Source organism: Saccopteryx leptura, chromosome 11 (genome assembly GCF_036850995.1).
Source record: "Saccopteryx leptura isolate mSacLep1 chromosome 11, mSacLep1_pri_phased_curated, whole genome shotgun sequence".
NCBI lineage: Eukaryota > Metazoa > Chordata > Mammalia > Chiroptera > Emballonuridae > Saccopteryx > Saccopteryx leptura.
In genome coordinates, this window is record NC_089513.1 from 10,842,281 (window position 1) to 10,868,645 (window position 26,365).

Here is a 26,365-nt window from a genome sequence, read left to right on the forward strand (position 1 = left end):
TGTTCAGGAGCAAGCTCTAAACACCGAGCTATCCAGCCAGGGCTACAAAAATTTCTTTAAAAATAATAATTAAATAATAAGCTTTAAATATAAGGTAGTACAGTATTTTGAAATTAAGTTATTAATAAATGTTTTCAAAATAACCTGAAATTGAGTTACTTTTCATATTTGTCGGAATCATGAGTCCAGAGTACAAGAAGCCACCCAGACTGACTGCAGAGGAGCTTCTGGCTTTGAGCTGACATGAAAATTGAGGGAAAAAGGTAGGAAAATGCAACTTACACTCATCTCGGAACCTGGGTTCAGCGTTAGGCCCAACTCGACCGAATGTTTTTATGATCTCAGTATGCAGAGAGTACTGGTCTTGATACTGCGGATCTTCCAGGAAAGAAGCCAACTGCATTTTCACTCTTTCCAGCAACTTAGATGGGATATCGCAGTCATTTTGTAGAATATCAAACATTTTTAAAGAGAAAGAGACACAGTGAGAATGACTGAAATGGGATATTGTAGTCATTTCGTAGAATATTAAATACTGTTAAAGAGAAAGAGACACAGTGAGCATGACTTGCAGCGTTGGGGTCAAATGTCTTACATAGACATGGCAGGGGACACTTGAAAGTAAGTTCTTATTTAGCCCTTTGACTCAGATAAGGTTTTACATTTTTATGCTTATTAATTTGTTTTTGTTTTAGAAAATAAAAAATATTACCTGAAAAATTTGTTAAAAGACTCCACAATATTTAGGAAAAAAGAGACAAATGATGTTTTGTATCTAAATTATCATTCTTAAAACAAATCACAGTGTAAATTACCCAATTATTCACCTTCCGAAAGCAATGAGTCACTAATGACTTACATCTTACTCACATTTCCCTAAAAGTCGTTTTTATTTTAGGATTTAGGAACATGTTGAAATTCTGCCCAAACTGCAAGCTTGGCAGAACGCTGCCCTGCTGTGTGTTGCTTCAGCAGTGGGGTACTTCAGTGAGGAATGGAAGGCAGTCTTTCCACCACTCACAGAGTTAATTTTTGTTATCAAAATATCCACACGACAAAGGAATTTTACATAACAGCTTTTTTTTCCTTGCAAATGTCTAGTAGATGGAAAATTTGTTTTGCATTTAGGTGGCTAAAAACAGGCCCACAAATAATTTATCTTCTAATCTACAGGGTTTTTCATTAATATAAGTACATGTTCAATTTGATGATAAAAATGAAATTTAACACTAACTGAGAAGTGTCTTAGAGTCGATGTTGCAGAGAGAACCTAATAAGCTTGAAATTAAATCATGTTTCTAAATCAAAATAAAATCTGAGGGAGGAAGACTTGGGTGGTGTGTGGCCAGGCTGAGGATGGGCACTGTGGTGTGTGTGGTGTGTGTGGTGTGTGGGGCGTGGAGATACTGGTCTACCAGATGACTTGCAGCTTTGCTCTCAATAACACGGCTAGGAGAATGCAGGTGCTCTCTAGCCTTCATTTGTGACACCACGGTAGGTTTGTGTTCCCAAAATGATGTGACAAAATAGGATTCACATCTGTACAAACTGACAATCAGGAGCTTATGTAGACTGTCCAGAAGTCCAGTGGGTAAGAGAAGGCTTTGGAAGTAGATCTGGCTTGAAGGATTATCCAAAACTGCGATTACCAACTAGTCTTAGAACATCTGAGAGTTGGTTTATATCATACTTAATTTTCTAAATGAGAAGAAAGACTACAGGTTTTCTTAGGCTATGACAATATACTTTGGGCAGACTACTATGTTTTCAAATACTGATCTACAGTAAAACATAGCAGGAAAGGAATGAAGGAACAGGTGTTGGTAATGTGTTATCACCGTCTCAGCAACACAGAGATAGAAATAAATCTCAATCATTTCCTACCTCTCTTTGAATAACTGTTTCCATAATAGTGCCAAAGGCTGGAATGGTGGCGATCCTGACAGAGCTGTTAGAAGTGAAAGAGAAAGAAACTGAAGTGATGAAAAACTATTATTAAAATGTATATCAAAGTAAGTACAATGTAAATATACTGTATTAGTCTCTAGCAATGACAAATTAAATTTTAAAAAAAGCAGACCAAGAAGAATGCTCAAAAAGGCAGACAGGATAACTTAAGGTCGCAGTCTGTGAAACTCACAATTCAGGATCACTGGACAAGGTAACAAGGGCCGGAGCAACCCGCTTGTCAACTAACGCTCCACTCATGCCTCGAAGAGTCAGCTGTAAACCAGTCAACATGCAATAAAAAATGGTTTGGTAAACTGGAATGAGAACTGGGTTAGCTGTGACTGAGGATGGGCAGGCAGACTGATTGGCCTTTCCTGGTTAAGGCACCCACTCGAGACATTAAAATGTTAAGCCTTGGTTCATGCCACTATACTTACTGGTAACAACATGTTAGTGAGATTAGCAAAGCATCCCTTCTTGGCTTGGAAGAAATAGTTCATCAGCATGTTTTCAGCTTTGGAAATGTTTATTGAGAACTAATACAACTAATATATCTTTTTAAATATATGGCCTTCAAATTCAGCTTACTGTGAAGGCTGACTTAAAAGATACATAAATATCTTGAGCATGATAAAGTTGAAAATCTGTAAGCATACTCCAATATTATATACTCCAATATAAAGAGATTAGAACATTCTTCAGTGAATTTGAAAGCTGATGATTACTTCTTGACAGGCACGGTAGGGAAGGGATGCTGAGTGTAAAAGGCAGGGACCACACTTACATTTCAGGGTCACTGGAGAGAGTAATGAGAGCAGGAACCACTCTCTGAGCTACCAGAGTCTCATTCACCCCCTTCACCAACAGCTGATTGGTCGGCGCAGGGGGTGTTCACAGGTGATGCATGTTAAGAGCAAACACAAGGCCACGGGAGCAAGAAAGAAATAACCAAGAGAAAGAGAGAAAACACAAAAGCAAAAACAAAATTAGAAGCTAAGCAAATATCGCTACCAGAGTGCTTTCTAAAGGCAGAGAGTGCTTAGGAGGAAAATAAAGTTTAAATAGCCTGGCAGTCCACAAAAACAGTTTATCAATTCAACGGCAGTTTGTACTTTTGGTCAAATAGTCTATGCCATTTCCATGTTTGATTAAAATGCAATTGCAAAGAGAAAGATTTATTTTAAAGGGAAAAAAAAAGCTGAAAAGAATTCTTTAAGTAAATCTGGTGTGATTTTTTTCTTATGACCAACAAGGTACAAACTGGACTAATTTTAAACAAAACTCAAATGGCTAGCAGCCACCACTAAATTGCTTCTGATTGTTCCATAGCAAGTAAATTTAAAAACAGCATAGGAAACCCCCAACCTTCTGCATAACGTAGCTTTTTCTGTTGAGGTGGAGTGATAGGGTACAGCCTATGGCATGTGGGAGTACAGCCTGGGTTCCGACTCGAGTTCCCCACTCATTAGCCATGTGGCCTTAGACACAGTTCTACATCAGCTCCTGAAACTCAAGTTTTCTCATCTGAAAATGGTGCTGCTGTCATTTGCCTTAAAGGACAGTTATGCTACTAATTACACATAATATACCTAATACATTAGTATATATAAGTATATACTACTAATTCCACATATTATGCCTGACAAAGACTACACATTTAAGAAACATGAGTTTAATTATTATGAGTACTCCAAAGATATAAGATTTGTGATATATTAGGAAAACAATTTAAAAAACTGAATTTTGAGTTCAATAGGGCAGTATCCTAATCCTAAATTCTCAATTTCAGATTGTAAATACAAATGAATCTAAATGCTAATCAATCTGTTCTCTTGCAATGCAACTAGTTCTCTTGCAGGATAAAAAGATGGCATGGAATTTTTAGTGAGAAAATGCCAACACTTTGTGTGTATGATAACACATGTCTCCTACACAACACATCAGAGGCAGCAGAGTTCACTTATGTGCAGATTCTTAATTTCATAATAATCTGTTACCACTTAACTGATTCACTTTAGAATCTACTTCAATATTCTGAAATATTTTTTATAGAAAAGCATGGATACTTAGGCAGGAATAAAATGGCATAAGGGCTTTTTATACAACCTTAAACTTTAATGATATCAGCTACAGAAAAAGAGAAAAAGAAGTTAAAATACTGTTAAATAAAACTTATCTTTGTACCATGTTTTAATTAAGTAGCTTAGATTTGAATCAGTCAAGTATCTTAAAATGTCTGCTAGCTTGTGCCAGTCAAAAAGTATAAAAAAGGACAATCTAGAGACAAGTTAATTTTTCATGCTCTGGGTTTTTAAGTCTAATTTCTCTGTTAAGCTAGAACATCAGAAAGGAAAATTTAAGAGCTATGAATTATTACATACTTTATATATACTATCTCATTTGATTTCTGAACCTGATAAGGTAAGTACAATTATTATCAATGTTCTTATAGATGAAGGAGTGAGCTTTAGAGAAGATAAGTAACCTAATTTTCTGGAGGGAAGCAGGCATAATTGGAAATAAGCTATTAGTATTCAAAGAAATCTTATAAATACATTTGTTACTTTAATACAATTTTGTTTAAGGGTCGGTCATTGACAAAAAAGTAATTTTTTCCTACTGGTGACTTTCACTAGCATGCTCCATCGACATCTGTTATCATAAATGAACATGGAGAAACAGTCTTTCCAATTAGACTGAGCGCTGAGGGGACCCCATGCTGAATAAACACAGGTACAATTTCCAGAGCAGTGCAGACAGCAGACACAGAAGCCGCGCCTGCAGAGCCACACGTGAGGAATACGGCAGACTGAACTCAGACACAAAGAGAGGATGCTTTGTTTTATGTATTTATTTCCAGTTATATGATCTGCTTCACCAGTGTCTACGTAACGTTTTAGAAACAAATGGGTTTAAAAGCAATAGCTTTTATAGTCTCAGAATAAAATCATATGAAGAGAGTATATTAAAGACATAGCTCTCTGTTTAATAGGATGCTTTATTGTTTATTTGAAAGATTTTCTTCTTTCATGGTAGTAACTTTTTTCCAGCATACTGAATAATCAAATATTATTTACACCCAGGAGGAACTTATACTAGACATCAAACTGACTTTTTAATTTGGCATTCACCTTGATGGAGAACACTTGATTACAGTTTTTTAAAAAACAAATATGTATAACTGAGGGAATAACATAGAGAATTTCAACCTCCAGATAGCAATGAAATTTTCTTTAAATTTCACACATCTATTTTATATATTTAGATGTTTCAGAAGGTATATATTTTAAACATATCAGAGGCTCTATCCTTCAATTGCAATGTATCTTAAACTGTGGAAAAATTCCCAAAATCAGGAAGAAAAGAATTATCCAATTCTTCTTATGGAAATGTTTTAAGAAATTTTAAGAATCACATGCATATTTGGGACACTAGTTTGGACAAACATATGTTCCCTAACTATATTATTTTGTGAAGTAATAGCATAAATTAAAATTACTAAATAAGAATAATGATAGTTAACATTCGTTAAACTCTTATGCCATAACACGGTTTTAAAGGCTTTATAATATTAATTCTTAAACTAACATTAACAATATCAATCAGCATCTTCATTTTGTAGCTGAGGAAACTGAGGCACAGAGAAGCTAGAACTTGTCACTGAGTGGCAGAGACAGACACTGAACCCAGGTAGTCTAGTTCCATGGCAAAACTCAATCAATAGCAGGAAGAAATACTCTAAACCAATTTTAGTACTCTAATACTAGTTCTAGAAATATATATATATCTCTCTCCTCTATGATGGGTACAGAAGATAGGTATTTCAATTTTCATAGTTACCATAACTTGGGTAGGTGGCGATTTAAGAAAATGTGGTTAAATTATTTGAACAGTCTATTCTCTCTTATAAATCTTTGGGCAAATGATCTAGAGCAGGGGTCTCAAACTCGCGGCCCGCTGAACAATTTTGTGCGGCCCGCAGACTAATCCACAAATTTCAAAATATTTTGGATATTATTTGGAAATTAAGTAAGCCTAGGGGCCTACTTGTATTTTTCATTTCTCTAGCATCCTAGCTAGATATTAGCTTAGTTAACAGCAGTTGTGATGCGAACTACAGTTTCTGGTCGTTTTGTGACACTGAGTAAACTGCATGTACGATTGTGCTTGTTGTGCTGATTTTTTTTTGTTTTCAACTGCAGTGAGAAAAGTGTTGTGTAACAGTTGCCTTTTGTAGACCTAGTGCGGCCCGCTGAATGGCTGTGATCTTGCTCTGCGGCCCACGTGCTGAGTTGAGTTTGAGACCCCTGATCTAGAGGGATGTTATTACAGATATGGTACATGAGGGCACAGTGAAGTAGGAATAATCAATAAAATAAATATTTCTATAACTGCAACAACTGATTTCTTTTAGTGCTACTCATGAATACAACTATATTTTACAACTTTAAAAATGTCCTATATTGCTTTAGAATATTTTAGAAACCATATACCTCAGTAAATAGAAAAGTACTGTCAGGAAGATTTACATAGGACGGAAATTAAGATTTAAAAGAAATTTGAGAAATGGAGCTGATCAAGGAACCATTAGGCTAGAAAATATTCTTAGACATGTCAAAGGTAAATCTCTGCCCCATCACACAGCACACAACTAGACACTCATCAATATCATAAATTCACATCAACATTACATAGTATGCAAAGCCTTTTTTGTTTAATCATTCCCTCTTCCCTCTTCCAGAGAAAATCATTCTACCCTGATGCGACAGACGCATTTGTTTACACACCTCGAACATTCTGGCAGCGGTGCACCTCACGAGTGCTGAGGTGTGGACAACACCGTACCATAAAACCGTTAACAACAGCTCATGGTAGGCTGGATTTGCACTAAAAGAAAGAAATCAGTGTTAAAAGCCACAGCCACAGTTGCCTTACAGGTGTACTGAAAAATACTACATTTATATAATAGTAAGCAACATTAACGATAAAACTATTGGTAAAACATGAAATTACCTTTAATGGATTATTCTAAGGTTTTTTTAAAAAAAGTAGTCACTATAAAACTTTCAGCATACTCAAAATTATACTTTTAGCCTCCTTAAGCTAACATTATATATAAATTTCAATTCTTTAATAGCATAAAAGTTAAAATTGTTAAAAATAAAAAAATAAAATTTGCCTATGAGGAAAAAAAAAGGAAGAGCACTGAACTAGGAATCAGATGGGTAACTTACAGCCTCTGTGGGTCTAAATTTCTATATCTGCCAGAACTGGAGAAGCAACACGTCCCATTTCTGTCATTTGGTTGTCGTAGAACCAAATAACAGCAGCTCGAATCATCTATACGGAAGGGTAGGTTGGTTGTGAAACCCATCACGATGCAAGATAGTATTAGAGAATGCATAGGCTGTTTTCAGCGAAGGTGGGAATAACGCCACAGCAGCAGATGGTGTGATCATGACCTGGACTTTCAAGTCAGATGGAACAGAAACAGGAGCCTGGCTTGTAATCAGGGCTTTTTCAGTTTGGGGAACACTAAATTTTGTTCAAATCTGTATTTGATTTTTTTCCTCCAATGCACAGACATAAGTCTGTGCCCTTTCTCCACTCTATTAAATGAATTGATTATAAAATATTAAGAATACATAAATAAGCAAAAACAAAAACAAAAACATCTTAAGTCTCAAAACTAACAGAGCTGGCATGTCTGCCAATGCTTTTTTTTTTTTTTTGTATTTTTCTGAAGCTGGAAACGGGGAGAGACAGTCAGACAGACTCCCGCATGCGCCCGACCGGGATCCACCCGGCACGCCCACCAAGGGTGACGCTCTGCCCACCAGGGGGCGATGCTCTGCCCCTCCGGGGCGTTGCTCTGCCACGACCAGAGCCACTCTGTGCCTGGGGCAGAGGCCAAGGAGCCATCCCCAGCGCCCGGGCCATCTTTGCTCCAATGGAGCCTTGGCTGCGGGAGGGGAAGAGAGAGACAGAGAGGAAGGAGGGGGGGGTGGTGGAGAAGCAAATGGGCGCTTCTCCTGTGTGCCCTGGCTGGGAATCGAACCCGGGTCCCCTGCACGCCAGGCCGACGCTCTACCGCTGAGCCAACCGGCCAGGGTATGCCAATGCTTTTAGACTGAAAATATGTACTCTATAAATCCAATGTCAAAACTTTATGTGACTGTTGAAAACCTGTGACTGTTTTTACCCCAGCTCCACAAAGGAAGCCTTCAGGCTATCGAGGGGAGCATGAGACAGTGAAAGCAGGGTCATGACATCTTCTAAGAAGCCAACCAACAGTTTTCGGTCTTCTTCCTACAGAGGAAAAAGACTGACAATGAATTTCTAAGCAATTCAGTATAACTAAAACCGTAACTTCCTATCTATCATAAGAAAATTTTACCAACTAAGGGAAAACACCCAATGTGGAAGCATTTAATTAAAGGTATTTATTAAGCATATCTATAATCAAAATGACATGAGGACAAAGACTATCTTAATTCATAGGTTTAGATCTGTGCTGTCCAATAAAATAGCCATAAAACATGAGTGTATTTATTTTTAATTTAAAAGAAAAATTAAGTAAAATAAAAGATTCAGTTCTTCAGCTGCATGAGCTACAATTCACATGCTTAACAGTCACATGTCACTGGCAGCTACCTTACTGGACAGCTCAGCTATAGCTTCTTTTCTTTTTTAAATTTTAAAAAATTTATTCACTTTTAGAGAGAGAGGAGAGAGAAAGAGGGGGGAGGAGCAGGAAGCATCAACTCCTATATGTGCCTTGACCAGGCAAGCCCAGGTTTTCGAACCGGCAACCTCAGCATTTGAGGTCGATGCTCTCTACCCACTGTGCCACCACAGGTCAGGCAAGGTATAGCTTATTTCAATCACTGCAGAAAGTTTTACTAGTCTGGGTTTAGAACATAAAAAGATATATTCTCTCATTAAAATTTACTTTGTCAATTTTAGTTCCCATTAATTTTAGCTCTAAATCCTTGCATACAAACGACTAAAACAGCTATCTCCTGACAGTAGAATATCCTATCTGTGACACCTCCATGATGAGAAACTGCACACCTGCCAGACTGTAGACAATAGTGATCTTAAAAGAAATGGCGGTACCCCGACTGAAAAGAACCTGGTACGTGCCTCCTAAAGCAGGCAGCTCCGCAACCTGCGACAGCTACCTCAATGCACATTTCTAACAAACTGAACAGATATTTGGACTTCTACAGTGACTCAAAAGGCATATCCTTATTCATTTATTCACCAGATCTATACTGAGAGCCTACCATGAAGCCAACCGCATACCTGGCACATTATTAAGCTTTAGAATATTATTTGTGGTCAAATCAACGTACAGACGTGCTGGGGCTACACAAGAGAGAGAAAAGTATTGATAGCATACTTGATATCGCGCTGGAACAAGTTCCAAAATTAAAGAGAGAGGAGAGTATTCTATATACTATTGTGCTTGGCATGTGCGAGGACTTAATCTCCTGAATTGAAGAACAGTACACACTGTATTAGGAGATAGTCTAAGAAACCAGTGCAGAAAACAGTTTAAAATAATACCATACTAGTTTAACAGAGTTGGAGCTTCTACTGCAAGATATTGGGTGATAATGTAGAACTCTATCTTAATATTATAAGATGGTTCAAGCCTGTTTTGGAAGAGGAGTGCAATCAATATGAATTGCTGAACTCTGAATTCAAAGGGCAAAGGAAGTGCTACTAAAAAATAAGGAAAAAGTCAGGAGAAAAGGTCTTCCTTTTTGATCCCCACACCCTAAATTCCAAAAAAGCTTTTATTTATCCTGAGTCAATATTTTCACCTTACAGGTGGGACTTACCTTACACTTAAAAATGACTGATATGCCTTAATACACAGCATGTGTTATTGACTTAACCGATGTGAGGTCGTCTGTTACATCGGTGACCATCAGTGAACCACACTCCTGCCTCACTGCCTTGTCTAGTTCTCTCCTCTCAAACCTGGGCAGGCCCGTGACTGCTTCAACCAACAGAATGGGGTCAGTCTAGTGATGCGCGAAGTCATCCTAAGCCTTAGCCTAGCAGATTCTGCTCCTGCCCTCTGGAAGTCCTAAGCCACCATGTAATAGCTGTCCCTGCTGTCCCAGGGACCCTAAGGCCCCATGAAGACTGATCAGCCAGCCACTCTGAGACCCTGCTGCTGAGCCAACCAATTGAATGCTGGAACACAAGTGACCACCAGCAAGATCAGCAGAGAGGACTCCTAGCTGAGCAAAGCCCACGGGCAAACAAACAGGTTACAATAAACCCTTATGTTTTGGGATAATTTAATATGCAGTAACAATTAAGAAAAATAAAGTATGATTGAAAAGTATGTACTATGCTAAAATTGAGGAGAGTAGACTACAGCATTCTGTGGTCTGCTTCACCTAACCATGTGCTTTCTTTGTTTATGAAAAAATTCATCACCAAACACAGAAAACTTAAATATGTAATCTAACACTTCCAACAAAGTATCAACAAGTACACCATCTCTAAATTTATTTGTTCAACAAAGATTTTACTCAGACTAATTATTCAAATACGCTCTCGACTATAAATAATTTATTGAATGAAATAAACTTTGTTTTTCCATACGGGTAACATTTTCACTTACACACACACACTAAGAAAACGACACTTGCCCATTTTCCAGTAGAAGGATGTTTCCCTTACCTGAATGTAACACGTAAGGACTCCGGTTGCATAAATGGGGACCGTGGCTTTAGTGAGGACCCCATTGCCTGCTGAGGAATCTAAAATTATTAAAATCATTTTAAAAATTTGAGCATATTTTTAAATGTAAAGCAAAAAGTCATAATGCAAATTATATTTAACACAACTGGTTACAATGCTTACGAATAAAGATGATCTTTACTTTGCAAATTTTTTATTAAAGCACATATATACTGGTCATTGTAAAAATATAACTTAATACTTTTTACAGAGCCATTAGCTTAAACATTGTTGACAGAAAAGCTTTAAAACCAAAATGAGATGCTATACTCCTATTTCCATAATCAAGGCTTCCTTTACGAGCCTCCCACGTGACCAAATGGGCAGCTCTTCATGAATCTTTATGCTTTCAATCTGTAGTATTTCATAAATTCTGTAGTATTGCACTCAGCTGCAAGGAAGCACCTAGATATATATGATTTAATCTTCATGTCTTCGTCCAGGTCTGAGATGTGCCTAGCTTCCAGTACCAGCCTAGGTCCAGAGCCCTTCCTGCATCTGCTACTGGGGTTCTCAGCAGACAGACCCTGGTCAAATTCACAGAGGAGAGAGGATTCAGGCTAAACAAGGCAGGGCAGGGAAAGCACCCCACCGCCGATGAACGGCGTGGGAGCACTGTAAAGTGAGATTTTTTTTGTATCAGCTGTACATAATTCCAAAGAAAGCTTCCAGATATGATGTTATTTATAGCAAACAGCTCTCGCTTACTGACCTTCAGGCACCATCTTAAGTGCTTTATATGTGCTTTCATGTACTAAGAATACTCTAATTACTTTTTACCTATTTTTTATATGGTTTTAAATCCTCTTCAGAAAGAAAATGAGTTGGAAAGGTATATTACCTAACCTCTCTGAAGGAATTCTAGCAAAAAAGTAAGTTTCATTTTCACATCAATTAGTATTTGAGATTTATTCTCTCGGTAAGAGTAATTTTTTTCTTTGTGGGAGTATGGATGTGGCTGGGTGTGACTATGGCAGTTAGGAGGTAAATCTAAGCTAGGACCCTAAGCTCAGCTGACATAGGTATGGACAGTGTATACAGGGGTTAGTACTCACTTCTCATATCAACAGCTGAACACTTATAGCTAACTAATAATTATAAAAACTGTGAGTTTCTAAAATATGTAAACATTCTTCATTAATTTATCATCAGAATTGAGAATTAACAAAAGGTAATACCAACTATTAGGCATTCCAAGTGTTAATTCTTTATAAGCTATTAAATATACACTTTGGGAAGCATTTGACAAAAATAAACTAAAAAACAAGAACAACTCATCAATATTTTCAAAGTTAAAAAAATAGGATTTATTTATTCATTCTCTAACTACATCAGAGACAGCCACATGGAATTTTCTAGGTCATTCCAATCTAATCACTAAGCTAGGACTAGAGGTAAGAATTATCTATACATTCTTCAAAAAAAAGGGGGGGAGGGGAGCACACTATACATGTTCTTCCCTAACATTTTCCACAATGTATTCCTAAAAACTAGAGAAATGTGTAAGGACCTAAGCATCAGATCCACACACATACAAGTTCGTCGGCCAACGGTTCTCTAACAAGATGTCCTAAGACAGACGGGTGATGAGGGCCCCCAGAGGGCCTGGGCTGCCCTGCCAGGACTGTCAGCACCTCTTGGGCAGGGCAGCAGATGCGACACCATGGTCAAAGCAAGAACTTCATGGCATAAGTTTTTCTTTTCAATTGTACTTGTTAGTTCATTTATAAAATTTGCATATGATGAATATAGTATTCTTCTTGAATAAAGAGACCGATTGTTTCTAAAAGTAATAACAGACTTACCAATGTTTTCTTCAGAGAGTCTTAAAATCTCCTGGAACTGAGGTTTTACCTGAGCAAACCAAAGGAAAGATTGGTTCATGGACCAAATGATTAGTAAATAAATAAAATGTCTACTACTACTATTTATTTACTTATTTTGCTTTATAGACCGACGGTTCAACTGGTCAGAAATGTAATAATTCTTAAGAGGCTTAGGATAAAAAATAAGTCAAGTTACTAAAAATAACACCTTAGGAGAGCAAATATCTTAAAAATCCATTCAAGTCAGCAAGTATTTTCTGAAGAGCCTTTGGTTTCCTTCGCTAAATTAAATTCCAAGATGATTTTAAATGCTTGAAATGATTACCTCTTTAAACTGAACTTGATGACAGAAAGGTTATTAAGGTAGATATTATATGATCAGAATTATTTTTAAAAATTCGCTGTATTTAAAAGAAATGAAAAGGAATTGAAGCCCTGGCTGGATAGCTTGGTTGGTTAGGAAGCATTGTCTGTAAGGTTGTCAGTTCGATTCCCAGTCAGGGTACATGCAGGAACAGATCCATGTTCCTGTCTTTCTCTCACTCTTTCCCTTCCTCTAAAATCAATAAAATAAACATATATATATTAAATATACATATATATAAAGGAAATCGAATTCATTCAGGGTATGCAATAAGTAACACAATCATTATGTGACATCCATTTGTTTAGACTAGTCCTTTATTTTAACTTCCTTAAAATTTAAATGTAAATATCAAATACTAAATTTCACTTAAATATTTTAAGTTCGAGCAAATTGTTGTTTCAATATTTTGTTATTAATGTAGTCACAGACCTCAGTTTTCAGGCCACTAAAGCCAATCATTTACTCTTAAGTGCAAAGTGAGATCATACTTGCTTTTGTTAAAAAAAAAAGTAAAAAAATGGTATCCACTTCTTTTGGAGATACCAAATAATTATTGCCACTACTGATAAAAGTAAAGTCAAATTATATTTGTTTAATAATTAAATGTTAGTGAAAAATGTAAAATTATCTTGTTTCTTTTATAGTAAGATTTGGTTTCTCCCTCCTAATGGCGGTTCATCCGTATTAATTTACATATTCAAGTTAAACTGAGGTGAAGAACACTGCTGAAAGATTCATCTACAAAACCATACTCATAGAACGAAAAGACACCGTGGCAACTTCTTCATTTCACAAACATATTATTCTTGGTCACAAACATAACCCACTCTCCGAATTTTGTCCAGCCCACTATACCAAACTGTTTTTGCTTTCAATGTTCCAGTAGCTAGATTTAACAGCAAAGAGCTGCATAAAACATCTTACTTTTTAAATGTCTTGTTTAACATTTGGTTATAGTAACTACCTATTTTTATGTTTCTAGGGGGTCTCTAAAAAACTGGCTTACCAATATGCCATAAAGACAAATGGATTAACAGGATTAAAGAAGAAATTAGGATCTAAGGACATCAAAGCTTTAATACCTAAAACTATAAAATCATCTGGAGAGGCAAATGTGACAAATGACACTTTTGGCAGTGACTGAAAATGCAGCATTTATCTCAAGTTTCCATGATGTTCTAAGAGTTGGTGTCCTTGAAGCAAGTCTTCCACACAAGCTCTGCAGTCACCTGAGGTTTTGACTAAAGTGTGCTGAGCAGACACCTGCTTCCCAAGTCTGTGGCCGACGGTCAAGTACCAGCTGCATATTAAGAGGACTGCAGCTAACTCCCCTACCTGGAGCTTTCTACGCTGAAACAGTGAGCAGATCTTCTATCAGATCTCATATCCAAACCTGGATACAAATTAAGTTTAGTCTACATCATCTTCTGAAAATCGGATATAAAGATAAGAATATTATTGACTAGAATTTTCTCTTACTAGCACAGTTTTCTAAGATATTAAAATAAATAGAATACAGGAAGAGCTTATGCTCTTATTCACTGTTGTAGCATTAATTCACACATTACATTTTTATGGATCTTGCATATAAGAAAACATGGAATACAAGTTTTTTACCTTAGTGTTTGTAAAAATTTTGCCAAATGTCCGGCAAAGGCGCCAGAAAAATCTGGAGAATTCATGGACACAGGCAGTTGAAGTAACATTAATTTTGCCAACTATTTCTATAAGTTGTGGCAACCTGAATATGAAAGGAAAGAAAAATAGGCAGGGGATACATGTAAATTACTGCTTCCTTGCCAACTTCTGAAACAATGCAAATCTAACAACCTCTTCTGCTTTGCTTTTCATAGACAGTGAAACCAGAAAACAAAGAAGCTGTTTGAGACTCTCTGAAAAGGTCTTCAAATAAATTTTAACTGCTTGCCAGAAAACATACGGAACTTTAATGGTACAATTCTGAGTATGGAGTTAGCGAGACTCAAACCAATCACTTCTAATGCTGACACAAGAGCTCGGCTAACAAGGCATCCATTCCAGGCTCAAAACTGAGAAGTCTGGATGTAGTTTAAAATCCATCATCACAATTAGTCAACAAGGCAACAGACAGATTTTTTTGACATAATGTAACAGCAGCATCTTCAAGGTTAAATCACTACATGTCTAGTGGTGTAAATCTCTCCTCCTAAATTTTACCCGAGATGACCCCACGTTAGGTTTTGTTCTATTTTTTATACTGGGTTACATTTTGTCCCTCAGGGCCAGGCTAAGTAGGGTGAACTATCTTCCATTCAACTGATGGAGATGTACCAAATGATTCTGAAGGTGGAAACTTACAATTGATTGACAACCCACAGTAAACTCTCCCAGCCTGTGGTACCCTCGTGTTCCAGCTGGTAATCATAAAGTTGTAGTAGCACTGCTAACTGCTCACGGCTTCCAATAATCGTAGACACGTCCTGAAGGGGTGACAAAGGCCGTGGGAACCTCGTCACTAGGAATAAGAAAAGCAAAAGACGTCATGTGGAAAACGGCAATTTGGAAAGTTAGGTACTGCATCAAAAGTAAAATAAGGTTCGGCTTCCTAATCTTTGTTTAGCTTGTTATAAACTTTAAATATAACATTGAGATAAGCTAATCAAATCATTTTTAGAAAAAAGATAAATTGTTGTCACGTTTAAAATTCAAAAAGAAGATTTTCTAAGACTAAATAGTTATCAACAAATACCGTAATAAATTAGTTTGCTAATAGAGTAAAATGTCATTCAGATTAAATTAAAATTGGCCCAGAGATAAGATCTTAGCTAAATATAAATTTAAATTTGGTTTTAAAAAAACAGAAATAATTGTAATTCTACCAGACTGTTTCAGTCAATAAAACAGTAGACAGGTTAAAATGTTTCCTTTGGATAATAATAAATAAATAAGTTACTAGCAGGGAAAGAAATTGTTTACTATCAGAGAATAGTGATATAAAATACAGTAAAGCTTGAGCTGAACAGATTTCTTAAGTATTTAATCTCTAATACTAAATGCTTTATTTAATAACTTTTCATACTTGATAAACATTAAGTTAACAGAAGGTACTAAAACCAGTAACCAGTATGATAAAGCATAATGTACTATAAATACTATAACTAGGGTCTCATGTATATAATTTCAAACTTACTTTTAAAATTATGTAAATAAAACATGAACACACATGACGATATTCTAAAGTTCAGATTTAGGGTCCTGCAGACCATGATTAGATCCCAGGTTATTAAGGAAACACTTCCGGGAAGGTTGGTTAATGACTAATGCATGCCCATAGCTCATATAGGCCCAACAACTCCTGCATGGAGGCTCACACCTTATAAAGACACAAATAAGGATGCAGCATTCTCAAAACATATTAATGGTTAACAATAACTATTAAAATTAAGAAAACATGAAATACACTTACTTTTAAAAATACTCAAAGACAATCTTAAAATGTCATTGTCTGCCCATGGTGTGCAAGGCTTTTACACAATCCACTGAATATAGATAAAGGTTATCCCTTGCCAACCGAACACTGATATTTGTTACCATAATATACAAACAAACAAATAAATAAACTTGGGTAACATGGTACCCTCGCTGTCTGAGGTTTCTAGGTTTCTGCTCTAAGTCTCACCACCTCAACCAGGAATCAACTAGATTTGGATGGTGAGGAATATTTGCACTTCATACTTCTATATCATGTCAAAGCGTATCTGATATAATTTCAATCTACTGGTTACAATCTGCTACACTATGATGGAATTGTTATTTCTTCAAATGGTGGTAAATTATTTAGAAATAATGGAATAGTTTGATATGTCAAGATTAACTGCAGGGAGTGTGAAGTCCAAAGGTTCAAAGCTAGGTCCAAAGGAAGGAAACAATGTCAGAGAGAAGCAATTACTTGGATAATTCAGTTACGACAGAGAAGCAGCCAGAGCGGCTCAGGGCCTTCAGCACATTGTTCCATATAACAGACTTCCTAAAAAAATGTGAGCACCTAACAGAAAACAAAATAACCACAATTATCCAGCAAAATAATAGCTATTGTGACTCTAATGTATTCTCTGTCATGAGAATGTAAGCTTGATGTTACAATCTCTTTGCCTCCCAGAGGGGGAGGAGACAGGGGCAACTGCACAAATCTGGAAAAGCTGCGAAGGGACCCCACACACAGGAACAGCTTGTCCATGACTATCCATCCAGGGGACAGATGCACCGGGGTGACCAACGGCCACAGACCAATGGTCACTCACTGGTTAGGTGGCACTGAGATAGGAAATACTGGCTTTTGCTATCAATTTTACTTATTTCCAAAAATAAGTCATATTTCTTCTTTGGAAAAAAGAAAATTCTGTCGCATACGCTTATATTCTTTTCAAGAACACAGTAACAAAGAGTAATACATTTATCTCCCTCTAAATATGATGCAAAAGCCAGGGAAGAAAAAAAGATAAAAAAAAAATGGAAAGCTTCAGAAACTGGCACTAGTAAGTAATGAGTAGATGTTTTTATTGAGTCAGTTTTATTAATGAAAGAAAACACTTACTTCAGCCACTGAAAGAAAGGTTACAAAAAGACCACATATTAAGAATGGAAAGAAAGTCTCAAACTGTAAAATACTGCCATGCAGCTTATCCATAAAGGAAGAAGCGACACATTTCACCTTGGGTCCACGGCCACAAAATTCCACACATACGTGTTATACGTGTTAGTAATGACGCTGCCAGATAGAGTGACTTTTAAAATTTTAGTCAAAAACAATTCTTCAGGAAGCTGAGCTGCTCGTCCTGTCCCCTCCCTCCCAGGACGACCGCCCAGTACCTTCTATCTGCGGCACGTCGCCGTGGAGCCGGGCTTGGCTGGAGAAAGGCGCGTTCTGCAGCACCAGCGCGAAGAGGGCGGGGACCAGGGACTGCAAGGCGGACAGGTGCACGTGCAGCTTGTGCTCGTCCAGCCCGTGCTCGCCCTCCTGAAACACAAGGGGCGCGGGCTTGTGTCAGTCTCCTGAGATGGTGTGTCTCGACGCTCCTCCCTCCTGCGGCAACCACATGGCAGGGCCTGTCTGCCGGACTCTAGCCTTACACCTAACGGGATGCCTATGAGTATCCACGTCTGAGTGTGCGCCAACGTGCGGGGGCTCTAACGTTCTGCGGAAGTGACAGGAAGTTTTACAGGGACAACTCTGGGTGAACAGAATCATTTCCAATGGTTTGGAACTTCTTTCAGTTTGGTTCTTTGAAGGGGGCCTTATAAATCAGGATAAAGAAATGAAAAGGAGCTCACCAAGGGGCTGCTGTAAATGCTCAGTGGCCAACCTGGCAGCAGAGCCTGGCCCTTTCCCTCCCACTTCCTGTACAGTTCTGGTGACAGCTGCATTTGACAGACAGCTGCATTTGACAGACAGCTGTATCTGACAGACAGCTGTATTTGACAGCACTGAAAGTACTTTAAAACAATTCAATGCACAGATAAAATATGGAAAAAATTTCAAACAAAAACAAAAGAAAACAGAAAGGAAACAAAAAAGTATGGTGCAGAGAAATCAAATGTTAAAGTAAAAACAGAATCATTAGAGATAAAAGCATCTACTGCTGTTGAAATCTACTTGAGATGCCCTTACTATATTAGAAAGTAGCTGCTGTCAGATATGAGTTATTTACTACCAACAACGAAACTGGTTTCCTCACGGAAGCAGCACTGTCTGAGAAGCACACGGCAGGGAGGTTCAATAGCCATGTGGCGCCAGCCGTGCTGGGAAATGGAGCGAGGAAAGCCAGGGATGGATAACTCTTGGTAGAAGGAATGTCAACATTAAAAAAAAGTATTTAAAAAGGAACATTCTACTCTAGTTGTCTATTTATAGTTTTGCTTCAATACTCCTTCAAATATTTCTAGAAAAAAGTTTAAAATTTTTTTTCAAATTAGAAAAGTTTATTTAGAAAGTTAGAGGTAGTAGTAAAAATGAGCCACAGAAGAAACAGCTCAGGAAACCAGTTACAGAGGGAAAAGAAAGGCCCTTGTAGCTTAGGAGAGAGAAGGACAAAGGTAACGTGCCTGGGGGGGGGGGGGGACTGGGGGATGGGGGAGCAGGGAGGAGGACAGGAAAGGTGCAGGTGTGCTCCTGAGAGGGAGAGTGCTGACAAAAACAGCTAGCTCAGGTTTTAGTTTATATGTGTCTACTTCTTACTCTGGACATTCAGACCACGCCCCTCTCCCGGGGCATCAGCCAAGCAGGACGTGCTCAGACCTGCTGGCTCCAGCCCAGAAGAACCCTGATCTGGTCGCTTATCAGGATGTGCAGCTAAGGGGTGCTTCCTGCCTGTTCCTCAGTGTCCTGTGCTGATGCCTAGAACACACCTTTCGGACTCCTATACCCTGCATAAGCAGGGGAAGCATTTACCCTGAGAAGCTTCTCGATCTTGCTCAGCAACGTAGGGATGAGGTGGGACTGCAAGTTTCCAAGCTCTGTTGTCCAGGCGGCGTAGGCTGGTAAAAACACCTGGTGTGTTGCGTTAACCACTCTTTCTGAGGGGTCGCCCAAGGCTGACAGCAACAATTCAAAACCCTGCCAAAACACCAATAAAAAAGAAAAAAAGAAAAAATGTAGATTTTTAATAAACTTTTAAAAAGTCCATGAAAAGTAATCAATATACATAACAGTGCATTTAGAAAACATTTTAAGAAAGGCCATCCCTAAGCCCACAAAGAACAGGTCAGGTATGAACCGATGATGAGACAGAAAGGTGGCCAGCAGGCGTGCTTGTCGCCAGCTTCCAGCTACAGAACCGTGGCAGATGCTGGAGGTGAATCATCGCATCCTGTCCCCTGAATTGCAGAATTGAAACCAGGCAGCCAACTGCGACTGGGTCAAGTTGACACAACTGCGACCCCTACTACCGATTACGGGGTATCTGCACCAGGTTTGGAAGACCAGCTGGAATTTTACAAGGAAAGAAATGGGGTTCATTCTGAAAAACGCACCTGTTGGTACTTGTCTGGATCATCAATGTATCCCATAATGATGCCCAGGCTTTTGATCACAGCTTCTCTTACCAAATCTGCCTTATCCTCCATTAACATCTGTTGTAACATTGAAAGAACCAAGGAGCTACGGATTTCTTTCTGAAAATACGTAAGAACAGGTTTTTGCTATTTACTGACATCAGCAGGAGAAAAACAGAGAAAATATGGCAGATATACATGTACTCAAAATGTAGATTCTACCTACATGAACACTTTCCTATGTTTTTGCATCAGGTCTTCATTTTCAGAGACATAGAACATCACAAGGACAGCTCAACTTGACTCTCCTCCACCCTCTCCTACTTCCACCCTCCCTCTCTACAGGTAGTAACATCTATCCGGCACTAACTCAGTATTAATCATCTCCCAGCATGCTTCACATCTTCACTAAACATGTGCAAACCCTTACAGTGCACAGTAGCAGGCGCTTCTGGAAAACCCCCTGAGCTAACACTCTGCTATAAACGGACAATGACTCTGCCATCACTACCTGTTCAGCTGAGGGAAAAGTGCGGAGAGCGACCCCAATAGGCAGGATTACAGAAATCACTCTGGCAACCAGGGCATTAGCTTGGGGCAGGAATGTGGAAACATTATAAAATCCTAGTGTGTTCTTATTTTTTGAAAAACTGAGAAAAAATTAAAACACAATGGTAAAATATGAGAGTCAACTTAAAAAGTACTTTAAGAAGAATTGCATTGTTATTTTCAGATGCTACTATTTACTATAATGTCAACTACTGCGGTGTCTAAATTTCACACAATTTTTTTCAATTAAAGAATGTTACTAGTTTAGCCTGGTTAATAGCTGAGTTTTGAATGAAGAGTTATCATTATACAAAGTTCTGCCCCTCCCTTTGCTGCTTTGTACCATTATTGTAACTCGATTAATTTAGAACAATTCTTTAAACCTACACTTGTTTAGGTCCTTTTTTTGCATATAATGGTTAGAAAAAAATAAAAATAGAAGATGTGACCATTTTCATAAATTTACAATTTACAGTGTGATTTCCTATACAGAGCAAGGTCTGACATTTTTAAATGATCTAGTTTTTGTTTTGACTTTTTAGAAACAAAAATATATGTAATTTTAGCAAGGTCAGCGAATATACCTTCAGGTACAGCCTTGTTGTTTATCCTTTAGGCTAAAAACTGCTCCACCCAAAATACCTTAAAGTATCGTAACTTTGAGAGAGAGAGAGAGAGAGAGAGAGAGAGAGAGAGGTTTATTGCTCTGCTTGTTTATGCATTCACTGGTTGATTCTTGTATGTGCCTTCAACAGAGATCAAACCTGCAACCTTGGCATACCAGGATGATGCTCTAACCAACTGAGCTACCAGACAGGGCTTAACTTTAAGATTACTTTAAATATTAGTTTAACTATTGGTTTAATGAAAATAACTTCATAAAACAAAAACTAGCAAGAAGGATGGTGTTATTTTACATTTTTAAAATTTTATTTATTGGCTTTAGAGAGAGGAAAGAGGGAAAGGGGAGGAGCAGGAAGCATCAACTCATAGTAGTTGCTTTTCATATGTGCCTTAATCTGGCAAGCCCAGGATTGTGAACCAGTGACCTCAGCATTCCAGGTCGACACTTTATCCACTGTGCCACTACAGGTCAGGCGTTTTACATTTTCTTGAAAAATCTCTTTAATGTCTTTAAAATACGTAGATTTTCTTATCTGCTCTGCCTTTAATTACTGTGATATGTTGTTTTGGTTGAAGTATTTTTAAACAATATGGCCTCACACAGATATGTAACTGAAAAAGGAAAGAGTATTACAATAGCTTTTCCTGATAAAAATGGACATGTTAAGTGATTCTATACTCAAAATGGCAAGTGGTAGTTTCAATGTGGAATCTGAAACCATGATGTAGGTCACTGCTAATAAGTTTTATAAACTCTGATACATTAAATTTCATCGGTCTACTTTTTTTTTTTTTTTGTATTTTTCTGAAGTGAGGAGAAGCAGAGAGACAGACTCCCACATGTGCCCGACTGGGACCCACCAGGCATGCCCACCAGGGGGCGATGCTCTGCCCATCCAGGGCATTGCTCCGTTGAGACCAGCCATTCTAGTGCCTGGGGCAGAGGCCACAGAGCCGTCCTCAGCGCCCGGGCCAACTTTGCTCCAATGGAGCCTTGGCTGCGGGAGAGGAAGAGAGTGACAGAGAGGAAGGAGAGGGGGAGGGTGGAGAAGCAGATGGGTGCTTCTCCTGTGTGCCCTGGCTGGCAATCGATCCCGGGACTTCCACACACCAGGCTGACGCTCTATCACTGAGCCAAACAGCCAAGGCCCATTGGTCTGTCTTGAACTCTGCCTTTATCTTTTTACCCACACATGAGTATTATGCTGGTCATCTGAAAAAGCACGAACCAGTTATACAGATGCTCTTCAAGGCTGACACCTCTGAAATTACATCTGTTAGCATCACCGCTGTCAAGCTCACAGTGGCAGATATTAGCTTTCCAAAATTCTTGTTCTCACTTAAAAAGTTTCAATTTTATCACAGGCAATAAATGCTGTCTGCTTGTTTTCCTGGAAGTGACAGACTCACTTAACTCATATTCATGGAAATGTTTGCCAAATCCCAAAGTATGAGTCACCACAGTCATGCCTGTCAATCAGTGCTCTGTCAATAAGACCAGCGCCCCGTGGGAAAGAGCTGCTCGTTCAGCTCACAGCTGAGACTGCTTGGGACGCTTTTCATGAAAACAGCCACTGAGCTCCTGTCTGCAGCATCAAGCCTTATATCAGTACTTCACATTTTATCACAAAGAATATTAAAAACATGACACACAAGAGTAAGATTTGGTAGAATTAATAATTTAACCGATTCATCCCAGTTATTTTTCGGAGACACGGGCTTTTCCTGTGAGTGCAAGGCCGCGAGGACGCCGGCATTCTGTGCACCTGGGCGCCACAACCGATCAGTGCTGATGCCCGGGCGTCAGCTACCATTACAGTGTCTGCACTGACAGGGCAAAGGTCAACATGGAGACACAGACACGGCATGCTTTCACATTACTATGAAAGTAATTTTCACTTGATGGAGCTCTTTGAAAGAATGTCAAGAGACCGACTCTTCAGGGTCCTCAGACCACACTCTGAGAACTGCTGATACAACTGAATGTATTTACACTCCTGCAAAATCAATGGTGAGTATACCTCACAGTCTGCAAGTTTGCAAGGCCATCATCTTGTATCAATGTGACCCTTTCTTTTCCACTCATCTTTTTCTGCTATTAGGACAGCATGCCCTGGGAGAATTTGGATTAAAATGTGTAAGACACTTGAAAACGGTTTCTCTATTATTAAAAAGGAAAGAAGTCTAAGAAAAAGTGACAATTCTTACAGGAAGGTAGGGCGCCAAGGCTCCGCAGGACTCCGCCACAAGCAGTCGTCTCTCGGGGTATTTGTGATTAATCTAGAGTAAAAAGTACATCAAACATAAGCAACACACTCTCCCTCTAACAGAGCACCCTTTTCCACCACAAATCCTGTTAGAGCCACAGAAGGCTTCTTCCTTTCCCACTGCTGGGAGTCCCAGGACACCTGGAGCAGGACTAAGGGGGTCAGGGAAAGCCCACACTGAGACCACAGGAGTCATCTGTCAAAGAAAGAATGATTGAGCCAAGGTGGAAACCTGGTAAGGTGTCACTGTGCGCTGGCCCAAGACTAGGCTTTCCTGAGGATGTTGGGGACCACTTTCTCCTTCCCTAAAAACATTAGTATATTTTTATATTTGGAAAACACAGCTTCTGAAAATGACAGCTATGGTTTATAATATACGACAGGAATGACTCACGAGTCCTTTTTTATTTATTTATTTTTTAAAAATTTTTTCATTTTTCTGAAGCTGGAAATAGGGAGAGACAGTCAGACAGACTCCCGCATGCGCCCAACCGGGATCCACCCGGCACGCCCACCAGGGGCGACGCTCTGCCCACCAGGGGGTGATGCTCTGCCCATCTAGGGCATTGCTCCGTTGCAACCGGAGACATTCTAGCACCTGAGGCAGAGGCCATGGAGCTGTCCTCAGCGCCCTGGCCAACTTTGCTCCAATGGAGCCTTGGCTGCAGGAGGGGAAGAGAGAGACAGAGAGGAAAGCGCGGCGGAGGGGTGGAGAAGCAAATGGGCGCTTCTCCTGTGTGCCATGGCCGGGAATCGAACCCGGGTCCTCCGCACGCTAGGCCGACGCTCTACCGCTGAGCCAACCGGCCAGGGCACGAGTCCTTTTTTTACCTAACTGAGAAGGCAGTTAATTAATGACTTAACCAGAGCCCTTGACGAGTGATGGGATTTTGTTCTGAGCAGGCAGACCTCAAGCTGTTTGTCTGCAGGTGCATGATGAAGGGGCTCCGCCACTGTGGTGGCTACACTGCACCGCAACAAATACCAGCGACGAAAACTGACACATACTGGTGTTTGTTCCCATGTCTTCTTCACAGAATGTAAGTTTTCCTTTGACTGGGAAAAAAGTATATCTGTTCTCAAGTTCCTACACAAAAGGTGATACAATTCATTAATGTATTGGATGTCTAAAATTAAGAAATTATATAGCACTCTATGGGCAAAAAACTGGAGGTAGGCAGAGAGAAAGATCCCCGACATTCAAGTTTACTCAGGTTACAGAGGAGGTGGCGCACAGACGTTTATGACTGACACCTTTGAATTAAATTCAGAAATAGTAACCTCAGTGTAGAATGATTTGCATGTCAAAGTATGCTCTACGTAAATTTTCATTGTGTTTTTCTTTAGCTTAGTGAGTCTCAAAATTAAATGTGCATACAAAAGTCAAATGTACTTGTATATATTAGCGACAAACAAAATTAAATTTTAAAAATTTTATTTATAGTCATGTCAAAAAGAAAATGCTTAGGAATAAGTTAAACAAAAAAGTACATATATTATATTCTGAAAACTATAAAACATTATTGAAAGAAATTTAAAAAGACCTAAGAGGAAGGACATCCTAAGCTCGTGGACTAGAAGACTTACAATTGTTAGGATGGCCACACTCTCTACAGTGAGCTACAGATGTAACGCAGCCCTATGAGCATCCCAGCTGGATCCCTGCGGAAAGTGGCAGGTCGATCCTAAAATTCATACGAAAATTCAAGGGACCCAGAAGAGGCAAAGCAATCCTGAACGATGAAAAGCAAGTGTGAGAGGTCAGGGTTTCTGTCTGGGTGATAAAGTTGTTCTGAGATTGACTGCGGTGAGGGCTGGTGACTCTGAGAATACACCAACACCCGCTGCACTGTGTACTTCCAACGGGTGAACGTATGGGATATGAACTGTTCCTCAACAAAGCTTAAAAAGAGAGAATGGAAAAATACTATAAAAAATTAACTGTATTTATGAATAATTGTACAGAATTGTATGTGTTGTTTCCAGGTTAATTTGACTTTTAGTGATTAAAGTTTCACCCTAAATTAGTATATACCATAATCTATAAGTGACACAAAAAAGTCAAATAATTATGACTATATGTACCATTCACTTTACATACTAAATCCAGGTATGGCTCCATTGGATTTTAAAGAAAAAATGTACTCAAAGAAATCAGAACAGAATTATGAAAGACCATACACTTTAGTGATATTCCAGAGACCAACATCTTTTTACGACTAGTGACCATACTATGTACTATAAACAAGGCCATAAAATTTACCTTCATATGTAAAAAATCCATTTTTTAAGATGGAAAAATAAGCTGCTTAATGACCTAAACATCAAGTGTAGAAAGTCAAGATTCTGAGTTCCACTGAGAACCGGAATATTAACTCAGTAAAACTAAAAGTATTGTTCATAAATAGGGAGTTGAATTATAAACACAAAAACCTCCTCCATCAAAGGTTTACACTTTATAGCCTCTCTGTGCTTTAATATACAGACATATACAATACACAGAAGACATTATTCCCATTCCCTACCTACACACACACACACACACTCACACACACCCTTCCTGCTCTCCCAGCTCATCAGCACGGGCCCGTCTCAGGGCATCTGTACCTGCAGTATCTCACTTCATCCAGACCTGTGCCTCCACCACGTGCGCAGTCCCCTCTCTGAAACAGCATCCCCTTCCCTCCCTGACCCTTTCCTGCTTTATAGCTTTATAGCTTTATAGTTTTGTAACATTACAAAATGTCGTCTCGTCGCTTTGTTAACTCTTATCTCCCCACTAGGGTGTTCGTTTTATTCCCTGCTGTATCCCTAGTGACTGACTACCACAGTGCCCGGTGCTGGAACTAGTGTTTCCTAAGTATTCGAAAGAGAATGAATAATCAGAGCATCCCAGAGCATTCTTAAACACTAGTAAATAACAGTGACGGGCTACGCAAGCAGTGGCATAATGAGCATCCCTCATGTTTTCTAATGGCATTTAAGAA

General features: G+C 38.8%; 1 protein-coding gene across 8 annotated transcripts in view; it reads right to left on the minus strand.

The window, feature by feature from the left end:
* RELCH (RAB11 binding and LisH domain, coiled-coil and HEAT repeat containing) overlaps positions 1 to 26,365 on the minus strand; it is a 93,850-nt gene that overhangs the window by 12,729 nt on the left and 54,756 nt on the right. For 4 of the 8 annotated variants that reach the window (XM_066352229.1, XM_066352228.1, XM_066352226.1 and 1 more), the window contains 13 exons: positions 23,320 to 23,391; positions 19,918 to 20,058; positions 19,337 to 19,501; positions 17,758 to 17,905; positions 15,247 to 15,403; positions 14,527 to 14,650; positions 12,522 to 12,570; positions 10,657 to 10,736; positions 8,153 to 8,259; positions 6,738 to 6,837; positions 2,735 to 2,817; positions 1,885 to 1,948; positions 283 to 421 (listed from right to left, as the gene is read on the minus strand). In XM_066352229.1, coding sequence (XP_066208326.1) covers positions 283 to 421; positions 1,885 to 1,948; positions 2,735 to 2,817; positions 6,738 to 6,837; positions 8,153 to 8,259; positions 10,657 to 10,736; positions 12,522 to 12,570; positions 14,527 to 14,650; positions 15,247 to 15,403; positions 17,758 to 17,905; positions 19,337 to 19,501; positions 19,918 to 20,058; positions 23,320 to 23,391 — 1,429 coding nt within the window. Of the gene's footprint in view, positions 1 to 282; positions 422 to 1,884; positions 1,949 to 2,140; positions 2,224 to 2,734; positions 2,818 to 6,737; positions 6,838 to 8,152; positions 8,260 to 10,656; positions 10,737 to 12,521; positions 12,571 to 14,526; positions 14,651 to 15,246; positions 15,404 to 17,757; positions 17,906 to 19,336; positions 19,502 to 19,917; positions 20,059 to 23,319; positions 23,392 to 26,365 lie in introns of all 8 variants that reach the window. The other 4 variants (XM_066352227.1, XM_066352224.1, XM_066352225.1 and 1 more) reach the window with 3 other exon arrangements.